General features: G+C 51.0%; 1 protein-coding gene across 5 annotated transcripts in view; it reads right to left on the bottom strand.

Moving 5' to 3' along the window:
- Nucleotides 1-16168, bottom strand: part of GALNT18 (polypeptide N-acetylgalactosaminyltransferase 18) — a 699281-nt gene that overhangs the window by 366134 nt on the left and 316979 nt on the right. For all 5 annotated transcript variants that reach the window (XR_012903608.2, XR_012903609.2, XM_075927908.2 and 2 more), the window contains one exon: nt 52-218. Coding sequence is in view for 3 of the 5 variants with exons in the window: in XM_075927908.2 (XP_075784023.1) it covers nt 52-218 (167 nt within the window). In the remaining 2 variants the exon portion in view is untranslated. The remainder of the gene's footprint in view (nt 1-51; nt 219-16168) is intronic.

Here is a 16168-nt window from a genome sequence, read left to right as displayed (position 1 = left end):
GTGCTACTAGTCACACACAATCCAGAGCTATGTTCCAAAGATAGCCCTTACCATTATTACTGTTGTCATCCACTAAGATAATTTCTTTGAGCAGGTAAGGAGGAGTCCGGTCAATAGCAGAATGAATGGAACGTAGAATCACTGAGAGGGCTTCGTTAACAAATATGAAAACAATGCTGACCTCAGGAAGGCTAGTGGGAAATGTGAGGTTTCTGCACCTGAAAATAAAATAAAATAATATAAATGTAAATAGTTGTAAATTTCTGAGCTCATTTTATCTGTCTCTCCACTGACGCTGCTATTGCTGACTTCCCAAAACTGCCTGTGACAAACTTCACATGATTCTCTCAGACTCTTGACCCTAAGTTGGGCTGAAAATCATATAAGAAAAGAGGTTCTCTTGGTATTAACACAAGAAAGTAGCAGTTACAGTAGCATTAACGTTTTACTGATCCCTACTTGTAGTATGATCCTTTGGCTTCAAATTTTACTTTCCATAAACTAGCTTTTATTTCTGCTCATGTGTTTGTCCCACCCTTCTATTCATAACAGGACTTTTAGTTGTAAGGATTTGATTGGAATGTAGCCTTTGATTTTCTTTGATATTTCCAAAAGGCCAGAAGTGCCACTTTTAGTCAATTACTGTACCACTTGACTGAACTACCTCACCACAGAATGCCTGATAATGCCTCTGCCCTCCAAATCTTGAAAATTTGCTTCCATGAGCTTCTGATTTGGGAGGCTGACAGTTTTATGGCGCTGTATACCATGCTCTTTCTGAGGAAATGGATCTTTGTAACAGAATTTCACTGTACTTTGAAAATCATTGGTCACATATTTAGCAGGACTAATCTAATGACATGCCTCATCCTTTCAGGTTGATTACCGCTGGTTTCAATTGGTATTATGCATGCCACCTGATAAGCATTCGGCTCCTTGCAGAATTGGATCTCTGAGGCGGTACAATTTTACCCAGGTACGCACAGTCTCAAATGCATCTACCATTGTAGGTACATAATCAGTAGTGTATACGAATAGACTCCACAGAAGTACATGCACAAAATTGCATGGACCTATTTAGAGGCTACTGACCTAGCAACTCTGCCCATAAATCTTGAACATTTAGCACAGCTCAGAAACCATGTCACTCACTTGTCCTTTGTGAGGCCCAAGAGGGCCATCAAGTGGTCCTTTACGAACCTGCTGTGCTCACCGCGGCCAAGGCCAAAACATGTGTGATCCCAACCTCCTCACTGTGGAGGGAATGAAAGTACTCTCAGTCTCACTCAGACATGATGATCCAGCCCTGATGGAGCCAAGCAGTAGGCACTTCTCCCCTCCCACCACCCCGTCCCCGCCCTCCTGCCAAGGGTTTCCAGTGCTGCAATAGTGGCTGCTGTCAAAAGGCAGCCAGGGAAGGAGTTATGACCCAGGCCTCTTCCTGGAAGCAGCAAACAGGGGCCTAAAACTCCTAGCCAGTGGGACTCCCGGCAGTGTCCCAATGCTCCTGCTGTAGATCTAATGTGTGACACCAGGGAGAAGGAGCAACACCTGAGCAGTGCTCACTGCACACACTCCACTCCCATAAGTATATACTTGCTCTAAGACAAAAATGTTGCGCTCAATGTAGTTTACAACCTGCTCAGTTCCAAAAAAAAAAAAAAAAGAGAAAGAAATCAGAGGCAAAATTGATGACACGATTCTCATCTCATTTTCACCCATTCATACCTGGAGGCTGCGTCTAGACTGGCATGATTTTCCAGAAATACTTTTAACAGAAAAGTTTTTCCGTTAAAAGTATTTGCTGAAAAGAGCATCTAGATTGATCCCGGAGTTATCATTATAATGATGCGCTTTTGCGCAAAAGCGCGTCTTTATTGGCTGGACGCTTTTGCGCAAAAGCAGAAGCCTAGAACCATTTTGAAGAGGGCAAAAGGGCACTAGCCCTTTCCAGGGGCGGGGGCTGGAGCTCCTTTCAGACACGTGCTTAAAGGGGTCTCGCTGGACAGCCGTTTGTCTCCTGCTTTGTGGTTTAGGACCTCTTGCAGGGACAGACAGCCCTAGCAGTTTTGGTAGTTGCCGTCTGCCTTTTGGACACCACCCTTTAGCCACCTAGTGCTTTTTCCTGGTTTTGGTTTCTTGTGTCTTGCTTTGTCTGCCATGGAGCCACGGGTGGCCATGTGCCTGCTCTGGCCCCTGTCGGCCATTTTTGAGTGCCTGCAGCTGGTGCTCCAGGCTGGTGCCCTCATGTTCCAGGACCGGGAGGCACAGACCACTTTGGACTCCCTCACCAGAGAGGCCATGGCATCTCTGTGGCATCCCCACCCCACCGTGGAGAGGCCAATCTGGAGACTGGACACCAGTACGGACTGGTGGGAGCAGCTGGTCCTTGGGCAATGGGACGACCAGCAATGGCTCTGGAATTTCTGCATGCAAAAGCGGACATTCCTGGAGCTGTGTGCCTGGCTCGCCCCTGCGTTCCAGAGAGCCACCACCCGGCTGCATGCATCCATCCCCATCACCAGAGGGTCGCCATCGCGCTATGGAAGCTGGCCACCCCGGACATCGGTGGCACAACAATTCAGGGTGGGAAAATCCACCGTCGGTGTGATCGTCATGGAGGTAAATCCCAGGGGGAATGGGGAGTGGGGTAGGGGGAGGGTGCTGCACTCCATGCCCAGGGGCAGCCAAGACTCCAGGCTGGATCACCTAGGGGTTTGGGCCATCCCTCCCTTGCACAGGCCTGCTGGTGGGGGTAGGGGGCGTGAGGCAAGGGGGCCCTGGTGTGTGTGTGCGTGTGCGTGTGCGTGAGGACAGAGGGAATCACGGGGGAAGGGGATCAATGGAGCGCACACTCACCCCTGCCTTATGTGATGTGTTCCCCTGTGTTTCTCTGTACCCTTCTGCAGGTCATCCACGCACAATGATGTCCTGCTCCCGAGAGTGATCTGCCTGTGCGACGTGGACGCTACGCTGGCCGGCTTCGCTGCCGTCGGGTTCCCCAACTGCAGGGGAGCCCTGGATGTAACCCACATCCCCGTCCAGGCCCCGGAGCATCGAGCAGCCCATTTCACGAACAGGAAGGGGTACTGCTCGATTGTTCTCCAGGCCCTCATGGAGCACCAGGGCCGCTTCCTGGATGTCTATGCGGGCTGGTCTGGCAGGGCACATGACACCTGCATCCTCCACAACTCCGGACTGTTTCGCAGGCTGAAGGCGGGCACCTAGCTCCCCCGGCGGGAGTTGACTGTCGGAGATGTGCCTATGCCCATATGCATCGTTGGGGACGCAGTCTACCCTCTGCTGCCCTGGCTAATGCGGCCCTACACGGGGCAGCCAGACCAGAACCGAGCCCGGTTCAACGACTGCCTCAACCTGGCCCGAAATCAGGTGGAGCTCGCCTTTGGCCGCTTAAAAGCCTGCTTCCAATGTTTGCTCACCCATCTCGAGATGGGTGAGCGGAATGCAACGGTGGTACTGGCCGCGTGCTGCATGCTCCACAACATTGTGGAGCGGAGTGGGGAGGCCTTTCTCCCTGCATGGATGGCAGCCAAGGCACAGACGTTTTAACAGCCCCACACAGCTTCCATCCGCCAGACACACCAGGATGGGGTGCACATCCGAGAGGCCCTGACGGGCATGTTCGCATAAGTCCCATAGTAGGATCGCCTCGGTCTCCCCATACAACTCCCTCCCATCCCCTACTCTTTCCCCTCCCCTCCTCTTACCTCCCCCCAATTGTAAATGTACTGCATAGAAGAAACCAACCTTGGTTATACTTGTTTGTTTGGTACTAAGACTCCCTTGGTAGTCTTGTCTGTCAGGTCAGGTCAAGCAGAAGGCTTGCACCTACCAATTTAAATTGGGTCCAGAGTTAGGTTTAGTTAAATTAGCTATCATCGTCATGACTCTTCGTCAGGCAGCGTCGGTTCCAAGCATATCGGCCGTCATCGTGCATGTTCAGACGTAGCTAGGGTTTTTCTTTTAGTTTAGGCTAGGGTTAAGGCCACCATCGCCAGTCCGAGCTGTCCCGAAGAACAGAAAGAGGATTCGTGGTTCGTGCGGAAGGCTCGAGTCAGCGTACCCGATTCCAGTCATCTTTGAGGGCTCTCCTGGCTGTTCCTCTTCCGAGGCCCGGAAGGACAAAAAGGATTGAGGTCGCCAGCTTCGCCGTCGTCTTCCATTGAGGGATCTCCTGGCTGTTCCTCTCCCGAAGCCCGGAAGGACCAAAGGATTGAGGTTGCCAGCAACACTACAATCGTCCCTGTGTCTATACTATGTACATATTCTTTTGTGTGTGTCTTTTAACCTTCCTTGCTTGTTTGTTATTTATGTTAATATAGTTGTGGTTTAAATTTTACTTAAAAGTGTCAGTATTTATTTATGCGCCACAAACCAACGACCAATTAAAGGAACGACCGGTGATAGATACGGTATTTGGTGTCCGCATTTTGTAATCCTCTTCAATTTAGTTGGCTAATTGGCATCTCAAATCATTTATTAAAGTTACCTCCAGTAACACAATAACCAACACAGTTTTGTTTTCAACTGAAAAACTTGTATGTTTTTATTTACAAGGGGGAGAGGGGGAGGAGACCTTCAACCGGGAGGGGGAGGAGCTACTCCTGGGAGGGGTGGCCCCTGCGACCGCTTCTGTGGGGGTGGACCTGCACATGGGAGGCAAGCCTCATCGGGGCAGGCTGCACGGAGAGGTGGGCAGGAGGGGGCATTGCAGGAGTGACAGGAGGGGCTATTGCAGGAGCAGCAGGAGAGGGCATTGCAGGAGGGGGCATTGCAGTGCTAGGGGAGGGATGGCGGAGGCATGGGGTAAGGCCATGCCATAATGGATGGCATGGGCTATGTGGGCGATGAGGGTGGCCTCCTGGCGCCACTGCAGGTCCCCCTCAACGCGTTGCGTAATCGCAGCTTTGATGCACTCGATGGTCTGCACGTGGCGCCGAAGGAGCTGGTCCCAGTGGCGGAGCCTCTGCCTCAGTGGCTGGTTAGCTGGGGGTGCCGCTGCTGCCACAGCTGCTGCCGGACTGGAGGGTCCCCGGCTTGTGCTTGCTCCCGCTGCAGGGAAGAGAAGAAAGGATGGGTCAGTCAGGCAGGCCGGCCACTGTCCCCACACCTCATGCCCTCCACCCCTGAGCCCAGGTGACACCACAGTAGTATGGCTTGGGCCCATTCGGATCCCCCCCTGCCCCACGTGTTGTATGTTTGCAAAGAGAACCACCCCTGGAGTAGGGTCCTCCTCCATGTATTGTAACCACCGGTCTGTGTCCTGACCCCATGGAGGGCTGGAGGGTGCTTGTGTTGCGTTAACCTGTGGAACTCCCTGCCAGTGGAGGCTGTGAGGCTTTGGGCTAATCACTCGTGTTTGACAGGGAGAGAGATGAATCCACACACAGTGACTGGCAGAGGTGGTTTTGTCTCTCAGATCCCCATTGCGTGGGATATCTCCTGGACGGAACCAGGAGAGTGACTGGGGAGTGTCCCATCCTTGCAGCAAAACTCAGGTGGCTCTAGGGGTGGCCCGAGCATTTCCCCCCCTTCTCCCTCCCACTATCCCTCACACACGTAGCCCAGGGACATGTGTGGTCGCAGTGGGGACTTCCCTCGGGGAGCCAGCCAAGGCACCGGGAGCAAGTGAGGGGTTCAGTGGGGGCCATGTTCACAGGGCTGTGACGCTGTGGTTTTCCCAGGAGCAGCTGGCTGTGCCTCACAGCCAGGCATGGGACAGTGTGCCGTTCTCTGTGCTGCACCCTTGTGGAGGTGCGGGCTCTGGGCTGAGACCCTGGGGCCCTGGCCAGTTCCAGCCGGCATCCACCCTTCCCCCTGGTCCCACCGAATGTGTGTGAGTAGCACGGTCCCAGGCGTGCCCTGGAGCTGCCTGCCGCGGCCACATGCCGCTCGGTCACCAGGCTGCACGTGTTGCTTCCTGCCTAATGCTACACAGTGTGCAGCTCACGTGGCCTGAGTGACATGCTCTCTCCTTCCCCACTCTGGGCACCTGGCTCCCCCCCCCCCCGCCCGCCCTTGTGAGTGCAAAGTGCAACACTCACCAGTGCATCCTTCCCCGGCCTCTGAGGATGCGCAGGAGACGTCGGGGCTGCTGGAGGGGGCCTGCAGGGTGGCAGTGCCAGCCTCATCCTCCGACGCACTGCTGTCTCCTTCCCCTGCCTCGGTGGTCCTGGTGACAGGGGGCTGCGTGCTGCTGTCGACAGGCATGTCTGGGGCTTCCCAGGCTGGCTGGCCCAGGATGGCATGGAGCAAGTCGTAATGGGGGCAGGTATCTGCTCCTGCCCCCTGGCCCTCGCTGGCCTGCACATAGCGTAGCTCCTTCACTTTAGCCCGGACTTGCTCGAGGGTCCGGGCTGGATCGCCTTGCTGGGCGAGCGCATGGGCCATGTGGGTGAAGATGTCGGCGTTCCGGCACCGGGAGCGGGTCTCATGGAGGGCCTCCTCCTCCTGCCACAGGTCGAGCAGGTTGTCCAGCTCCCCTGAGGACCAGGATGGGGCCCTTCGTTTGTGGCCCCTGGGGGCCTCCTGTGCTGGGGGTGCGGGTGGCTGGTGCCCCTCTGGAACTGCCATCCTGCTGCGGGGTTGCTGCTGAGGACGCAGGGGCCACGTGGCAGACCTCAGCCCTGAGGTCCAAATAATGGCCCTGCCTGGTGACCTCAGCAGCCTGCGTCTGCTTTAAGGAGGCTCGCATTAGCAGTAAGTCCAGGAAGCTAAGCCTGGCTCAGAGCGCCCATAGGGCTTTTTTCCATTTAGCCTGCTTTTGCGCAAAACGTCTTAGCTGCCTGTCTACACTGGCCCTTTTGCGCAAAAGCATTTCCGGAAAAGGGCTTTTGCCTGAACAGTAACGTCAAAGCATTTCCACAAGAAGCACTGATTTCGGACAGTAGATAGACCTTGACCTTGGACCTTGACCTTGGATGGTCATTTACATCAATTTCAAGTAGTTTATCTACCTCTCCCCCTAGCTTAATGTCATCTGCGAATTTGCTGAGGGTGCAATCCATCCCCCTATCCAGGTCATTAATAAAGATATTGAACAAAACCGGTCCTAAAACAGATCCTTGAGGCACTCCGCTGGAAACAGATGGCCAACCTGACATCGAGCCAGTGAACACTACCCATTTGGGCAGACAGTCTAGCCAGCTTTCTATCCATCTTACTGTCCATTTATCCAATCTGTATTCCCTTAACTTTCTGGCAAGAATATTGTAGGAGACCATATCAAAAGCTTTGCTAAAGTCAAGGTATATGACTTTCCCATATCCACAGAGCCAGTTACCTCACCATAGAAGCTAATCAGATTGGTCAGGCATGACTTACCCTTGGTGAATCCATGTTGACTATTCCTGATCACTTTCCCCTCTTCCAAGTGCTTCAAAATGGATTCCTTGAGGCTCCCCTCCATGATTTTTCCAGGGACTGAGGTAAGGCTAACTAGTCTATTGATGTACGTCTACACTAGCCCCGCCAATCGATCTAAGGAGGCTAATGAAGGTGACCGAAATTGCAAATCAAGCCCAGTTTTAAATATAAACCTCATTGCAGGAGGAATACCAGCTAATTCAAGTTAGGTGTTTAAATCGGAATCCTGTTTCATTGCCGCGTGTAGACGCAGGCAGTTACTTCAGGCTAGTCAATTTCTAAAATGGCGACCAGCGGGGAACATGCAAATCAAGCGCGGGATATTTAAATCCTGGGCTTGATTTGCAATTTTGGTCACCTTTAGATCAATCTAGGGGGCTAGTGTAGATGTACCCTAATTCCCTGGATTGTCCTTCTTCCCTTTTTTAAAGATGGGCACATGGATCAACAGCTCAATGTCAGGTTGGCAGTCGGTCTCTAGCAGAGTTCTCCAAGGATGGGTTCTAGGACCAGTTTTGTTCACCATCTTTATTAATGATCTGGATGAGGGGATGGATTGCACCCTCAGAAAGTTTGCAGCTATTACTAAGCTGGGGGAGAGGTAGATAAACTGGAGGTCAGAGATAGGGTCCAGAGTGACGTAGACATTTAGAAGATTGGGCCAAAAGAAATCTGATGAGGTTCAACAAGGACAAGTGTGGAGTCCGGCACTTGGGATGGAAAAATCCCAAGCATTGTTACAGGCTGGGGACCGACTGGCTAAATAGCAGTTCGGCAGAAAAATACCTGGGGATTACAGTGGATGAGAAGTCAACAGTGTGCCCTTGTACCCAAGAAGGCTAATGGAATATTAGGGTGCATTAGGAGGAGCATTGCTAGCAGGTCTAGAGAAGTGATTATTCCTCTTTATTTGGCTCTGGTGAGGTCACATCTGGAGTATTATGTCCAGTTCTGGGTCCCCCACTATAGAAAGGATGCGGATGCATTGGAAAGGATTCAGTGGAGGGCAACCAAAATGCTTAGAGGGCTGGAGCACATAATCTATGAGGATAGGCTGAGGGATGTGGGCTTATTTAGTCTGCAGAAGAGAAGAGTGAGGGGGGATTTGATAGCAGCCTTCAACTACCTGAAGGGAGGATGGTTCTAAAGAGGATGGAGAGAGGCTGTTCTCAGTGGTGATGGATGACAGAACAAGGAGCAATGGTCTCAAGTTACAGTGGGGGAGGTCTAGGTTGAATATTAGGAAAAACTATTTCCCTAGGAGGATGGTGAAGCCCTGGAATGGGTTACCTAGGGAGGTGGCGGAATCTCCATCCCTAGAGGTTTTTAAGTCTCAGCTTGACAAAGCCCTGGCTGGGTTGATTTACCGTATTTTCCGGCGTATAGGGCGACTGGGCGTATAAGACGACCCCCTATCTTTTTAATTAAAAGATAGGGTTTCATCTTATACCCCAGCGCCCCTCCGCCTCCTTTGCTCCCGGTGTCCCTGGTCTGCTGGAGATGGTCCCCAGCAGACCAGAGGCACCGGGAGCAAAGCCGCCAGGAGCGCCTGGGCTCCCCCCCCCCCCCCCGGAGCCCCTCCGCGGCTTTGAAAGCCTCGGGGGAAGCCGGCGGCGGGGCATCCCAGGCGCGCATGGGCTGCCCGCCCGCCGGAGCCCCTCCGCGGCTTTGAAAGCCGCGGAGGGGCTCCGGCGCGCGGGCAGCCCATGCGCGCCTGGGATGCCCCGCCGCCGGCTTCCCCCGAGGCTTTGAAAGCCGCGGAGGGGCTCCGGCGGGCGGGCAGCCCATGCGCGCCTGGGATGCCCCGCCGCCGGCTTCCCCCGAGGCTTTGAAAGCCGCGGAGGGGCTCCGGCGGGCGGGCAGCCCATGCGCGCCTGGGATGCCCCGCCGCCGGCTTCCCCCGAGGCTTTGAAAGCCGCGGAGGGGCTCCGGCGGCGGGGCATCCGGCGTACAAGACGACCCCCGATTTTTGGGGGATGTTTTTTAACTTCAGAGGTCGTCTTGTACGCCGGAATATACGGTAGTTGGGATTGATCCTGCTTTGGGCAGGAGGCTGGACTCGATGATTCCTAAGGTCTCTTCCAGCCCTAGGATTCTATGACTGCTTAGTGGCAGTAAAGACATCTGAACTTGGGATGCAGCGTTGGACCCTCCCAACTTTCAAAGTCCCTGGGCCCAGATGTTTACATTGCAATTAAATAGCCTTGCGGCCCAAGCCCCACAAGCATAAGTCAGCTGGCACTGGGCAGCCACGGGTTTTTAATTGCAGTGTAGACATTGTTATTGGTCAGTGCTTTTAAAAAAGTAAAATCCTAGATATGATTATTTATCATTCTAATACCAGTATCATTTATGTTAGAGTCTGAAAAATAATCGGCAGTGATTATGTGTGTTATACTACATAAGGCTAATAAAGTTAATGTAACTGTTGCCATGGTTATCAGAAATGTACTGAAACTTCTAATGTTCTATTTAAAACACAACTCTTGTCAGTGTGGGGGAGAGGGATGAGCAGGAGATACATGATGCTTCTTCAAAATTGTTGCCCATTTAAAAAAACATATTCAGCTAGGCCATGGTGGTAATAAAGTTCACTTGGTCACAGTAAAATCAGTATGCAGCATGTAAATAACTCCTAATTGCTTACCACCAGTGGTGATCTCTTACAAATATATTTATACAAAAATGGGAAGGAATACATTGCATTTTTTCAGAAACTTTTCCCAAGCAGCACAAAGGACTGACTATTAATTAAAACTCATTCCAGGAGATGACACAGATGATTAGTATTCCCTTTTTGCAGCGGGGAAAACTGAGGCATAAAAGATGGACTTCCCTGAGATCTGGCAGCAAGCAAATATCAGAGGCATGAATACACTCAAAACCATAAAAATGTCCCTGCTTTGCATGCTAGCCATTGGTCACACTCCCTCAGCAAGAGAGCTTTTATATAGAACAACATATGGCATCATATATATAGTAGCCTGTGAGTCTGTAACGCCAAAATGCTGGCTGTTCCCTCTGGGCGGCGCGGTTGCCTGAAATGCTGGCTATTCCCTTTGGGTGGCACTGTTGCTGAAATGCTGGCTGTTCCCTCTGGGCGGCCCATGCTGCATGGGGAGTACGAGGCCCAAACGGCCACTTGTGCCGCTTGCTCCGCCGCAGCGGCCCAGCTGAACGGTGCAGAAGTCAACCGAGCGCCACAGCGGGAGGTGAAGCGGGGCGGGGCAGTGACGTGCAGCGTGACAGCAGCTCCAGGCTCCGCCCCCTGGCCATGAACATCACCGCCCCACCCCCCTTCGCCTCCCGCTGTGGCGCTCGGCTGACTTCTGCGCCTCTCAGCCAGGCCGCCATGCAGCATGGGGAGTGTGTAGCCCAAACGGCCATTTGGGCTCCGCAGTCCCCCGAGTGAGAGGTAGAAGGGGGAGGAGGAGAAGAGAAAGAGAGAGACAGAGAGAGAGGCAGGAGGCGTAGGAGAGCTGGGGGGGGGGAGGCCGAGGAGGAGGAGAGAAAGAGAGACGGAGCGAGAGACTGGAGGGTCAGGAGAGAAGACCGATGTGGAGGAGAGACCTGACAATCCTGTCTTGTGATGGGCTAATTGGCTATTATTATTAGTATTGAGTCAAAGATTTAGCATGGGTGCCAGACAGGATGCAATGGACAGCTTTAGACCTCCCAGAAATGTAGGGATTATGTTTATAAATAAAGAAAATACTAAGTCTGGAGCAGAAAGTTTGTTGATTTCATTTGATTAAATTTAGTTATGGCACAAAACTACACCTGGAAGCAATATTAAACAGCTATGCTTGTATTACTTTTTTAAAAAAAACTCTTTAACCCTAGCCCTTCCCAAATAAAAAAACTTGTCCGTATGCTCGTGTTCAGGGGTAGTGAATCTCTGTGATGACCAAATGGAAGAATGAGCTATTTCTGATAATAAGAACTGACGCAAATCACAAGCTGAACTGGAACTGAACTTTTCCTGAGATCTGAAAACCAACTGGTTTTCCTCTAGAACTGTAAAACAAAGTGCAAAATTACCAATAAATAGCCTGTACTCATGGATTAACCAGAAAAGTACAATATTAACAATCTTGGTTGTAATGGAATTCCATTTCAAACTTGCAGGCTGTGTCTACACTGGGCCACTTATTCCGGAAAATCAGCCGCTTTTCCAGAATAAGCTGCGAGCTGTCTACACTGGCCGTTGCTATTCCGGAAATTCAAGGATCTTCTACTGTACAAAATCAGCCGCTATTCCGGAAAAACTATTCTGCTCCCGCTCGGGCATAAGTCCTTATTCCAGAACACTGTTCCAGAAAAGGGCCAGTGTAGACAGCCCAGTAGTCTTTTCCGGAAAAAAGCCCCGATTGCGAAAATGGCCACAGACGCTTTTCCGGAAAAAGGGCTTTTCCGGAAAAGCAGCCTGCCAATGTAGACGCTCCTTTTCCGGAAAAACTGAAAACTGAATAGTATTCCGTTTTAAGCAGTTCCGGAAATTCATGCCAGTATAGACACAGCCTGAGTGTTTGCCCAAAATCAGTTTCTGAAATTTTTGCATGTTATCCTTCACTATAATTGGTGTTATTACAATTGTTTATTGAGGTGAGACAATGTACATCGTGTGGTACAAAGGGTTCCTTAATTCTTCCCTTTGGGGCTTGCAACCTATTACAAACCTGGGCAACACAAGACAGTGAATAAGCACTCTGTAATAACTTAGTTTAGACAACTTCATCGGCCGTCCTGATCCTCTACATTGAGTCAGCAAAAATGGGTATATGATTTTGTGACTAATTTGTGTAATTTGACAATTACCCTAGCTGTATAATCAAATAAGACCCACACATGTGATATCACTGTTTAGAAAACCATAACTTAAAAGAATATTAAAATAAAGATAACCTGCCAGAGAAATTCTGGCTGATAATTAGATAAAAATTCAAGGCAATACAAGCATAATTAGTTTTTGGATATTTAAGTTCTAATGCTATAGATCTGACTGATTCTTATTCTTTTTAATAAAAGCACACACAACATTAAGGCATAATATTCCTTCCTCGCATTCAAACCCCTGAGTAAAAATAAAACTTTTCTTACCAAGGATAAAAACAGATCCTTCTGTTAGTGAAACAATGACAGTATCTAATAATATGAGAGCTGGGGGAGGAGTTTATTGATCTATGAACACACACAGAATTCATACAAAAATTGTTAACTTCATAGTATTATGCCCCAGAGACTATTCTTGTACTCTATAACATTAAGTTCATGCCAAGGAAAAGAATTACAACATAGTCACAGATATCAGATGTATTATGAAAAGCAAATTGCGTGCTATTGTTGAAGTAAAAATTCTCCTCTCAGTCAAAGGAGATGATGGGCAAGGTCAAGAATCAAAATGCCCTTGAACAAACTCAATCTGAGGTGCAATCACTCATCTTGCATAATGTAACACTTTGGAGACTGCTGAAACCTACAGTCTGCATGCAGGTGACACTGAGCCAGTCAGTGAAACAAGAGAGGGGGGGGGGGGGGGAAATGAGGCAAGAGTAGTTGAAGGAGGGGAGTAAAGAAGACAGAGAAAATACTCAAGCAAACAATATACACTAAATATTTGACTGGTCTGAGTAATTCTACACTGTATTTAGTCACAGAACTTTTCCCTAAACAACTTATTTGTCACTGAGAGCCAGGCCCAGATATCCTTGATCACACTGAAAGCACTTTACACTGCAAATAGTCCTGTTGACTTGACTCTGTATGCACAAGAGTACCCAATAATAAAATACTGGGACAAATGTATCAAGCACAGTGGATTCTTGGCCAGATTTAGATCTGGTTTAAGCAAACAAACTGGTATGGCATAAGCCTGAATATTTGAGCTTGGTGCAAGTAATTAAAAGTGCCAGAAGGCTGCAGGCCAAATGCATCTACGTTCCACCGTTTTTCCGGAACAACGGCCATTATTCTGGAAAAACAATACTAGCATCTACACTGAAATAGTGTTATTTCGACAGAAAGTTGAAATAATGGATGGCTTTTTCTAACGGCAGTAAACCTCATTCCACGAAAAAGCTATTTCAGAAGAGGGCATGTGTAGATGTGGAATAGGGAGTTTTGTCAAAAAAAAGGCCTCCAGGAAAAAACACAGGGGCCTTGCTGGCCACTCCATCCACACTCATCACAACTCTATAGCTCCTGTTCCCTGACAGCTCTTAAAGTCGCAAACACTGGGGACATGGCTTGTAGAAGGAAGCATGCCTTGGGAGCTTCCATATACTGCACAGTGGCCAGTGCCACATATCTGGGCACTATGTCCCAGCCACAAGCCCCCAAGGTCCGCTGCCCATCCCAGGCCACATACACAGGGCTCCCAGGGACAGGGACCAAAAGAGGTGAGAGCCATCCTGGTCTGGGGCAGAGATCCTGGCACTCCTTGAGGTGTGGGGCGACAAGGAGAACCTCCAGGATCTCTGCTCCAGACATTTACAGCTGGATGGCCAACAGCCTGGCCACAAAGACTCTGGAGCAGGTCCAGAGCAAGGTCAAAGAGCTCTGGCAGGCCTATGCCACAGCAAGGGAGCACAGCTCATGATCTGAGGCAGGGCCCCACTCCTGCCCCTACTATGAGGACCTGCACCACATCCTGGGGCGCAGTGCAGCCCATTCCCCACCCCTGGTGGTGGACTCAGGGCTGGAAACACCCGTTGTCACCTGCTTGGGTGTCCCAGCCTAGGAGGAGAAGGAGGAGGTAGAGGAAATGGAGAGCACTGTGACCACCATCACCTTGGAGCCAGTACCTCATGGCTTGGATGTCTTCCAGGCATCCTTTGAAGCTGGGGAGGGATCAGCTGGTGAGTACTCTTAGTTTTTCTCACACACAGGGTTGAGGTGGCAGGCGCTGAGGCGCTGGGATGTGACTGTTGCTCAGCCTTCTCAGCCTGGGGATCATGCTGTAGTCCGTGCACATCGATGCCCATTCAGCACCAGTCTGCGCCACACGGCCTCAGGAGGCAGCCCCGGAGCACCCCCAGGCTTCTGCTCACAGGGTGTGGGGAGGCCACCAACACTTCTGATTCCCAGGGAGGACGTCCTCCCACCCCCCAGCCACCACTGGAAGGAGGTTGGGGTCAAGGGCACACACACACACACACCTGCACACAAACTCTGGTATAGGCTGGAGTTGCAGAACATGCGGGCGTCATGCACCTTCCCTGTCCAGCTGATGAAAATGTCTGAGAACTGTCGTGGTCAACCAGGGCCTGCAGAACCATCAAAAAGTATCCCTTCCCATTTATATACTGTGCTGCCCGGTGGTCAGGGGCATGGATGGGGATGTGGTTTTCATCTATAGCCCCACCCCCCTGCAGTTGGGGAAACCCAGGGCAACAAATCCAGCCACGATGGGGTCCATTGAGAGGCCTCCAACCCCTCCCCCCAAACACCCCAGGAGCGACCCCCTATGAAGCTGCTCCTCCAGCTGAGCTGTGTGAGATGGGACTGCAGAACTGACCAGGGATGGGGCTTCCCTCACCACCCCTAGCCCACCCCCCTGCATCTCTAATCCCCCCTTTCCCTTGGATTCCCCTTTTCAGTACTTGCCCTCTCCAGGGACTGCAGCTCAAAAGTGGCTTACCTCCATGAGGAGGGCCCTGAAGGTCAACTTTCCAATGCCTAACTGGTTGCCCACAGATTGGTAACTGTCCAGCGTGGCGAGCTTCCAGATGGTGATGGTGATCCGCTTCTCCAGGGGTATGGCGGGTTGCATTTGGGTGTCCCATCAACAGAAGGCAGGGGCGAGCCAGGAACACAGCCCCAGGAATGTCTCCTTCCTCATGCGGAAGTTCTGGAGCCATTGCTGGTCATCCCAATGCTCTATCACAAGCCAGACCCACCAGTCGGCACTGGTGTCCAGCTGCCAGAACTGTCTCTCCACTGTGGGGTGCGATTGCAAGGGCTTTGATCCAGAACACAGGCAGAGGGTCTCAATGATGAGTTTGGTGTCAAGCTCCTGCAGTGCTATGAAGGCAGGCTGCACAAACTGCTGCACAAACTGCAGCATGGCCGTGTGGGTCCATCGCGTGCCCAGAGGCAGCTCTGGCTCCATGGCAAGGAGTGTGCTGTGGTGTTCAAAAGAGTAGCAACCAGAGCACACAGGGGAAATGCTTTGCTGTCCTTGGAAAAGTAGGCAAGCAAGCAGCAGAATCTGAGAAACGGATGACCAGTGGTGTCCCTTTAAGCAGGTGTCTCAGCTAGCCTTAGGCAACAGCACCCGGAAGCAACTGCTGACCTGATGCCCTGCCTGAACTGGTTCCCGGTGGCCTTAAATGAGAGATAGCATCCAATCAGTATGAACACTATCTTTCTAAATTGCACATCGCTATGTTGTCGTGCTTTTTGTGTCTGGACGCTCTAATTCAAAATAAGCTTTTCCGGAAGATCTCTTCTGGAAAAGCTTACTCTGAAAGAAGCCTGCAGTCTAGATGTACCCTAAGCTATGATGTAAATGTTGATGTTGGATGTAAGATGTGCAGAACCTGGAGTAAGTCAGAATGCAGTTGACATATGTTGACAAATAATATATACCACATATAGTCAGCTGTGTTGTCATTGTGTTTACCTTCCAGCATTCTGCCTCAGATTCCTACCAAATTCACAAGTGTGGTTATACTGTCAATAAAAGACTAGGGATACATTCATGCAGGCTACGTCTACACTGGCCCCTTTTCCGGAAGGGGCATGTTAATTTCACCTATCGTAGTAGGGAAATCCGCGGGGG

This window comes from Pelodiscus sinensis, chromosome 5 (genome assembly GCF_052426305.1).
Source record: "Pelodiscus sinensis isolate ZL-2025 chromosome 5, ASM5242630v1, whole genome shotgun sequence".
Taxonomy (NCBI): Eukaryota; Metazoa; Chordata; order Testudines; family Trionychidae; genus Pelodiscus; species Pelodiscus sinensis.
Note: the sequence above shows the minus strand (reverse complement) of the source record. Positions and strands in the feature narration are given on the sequence as shown.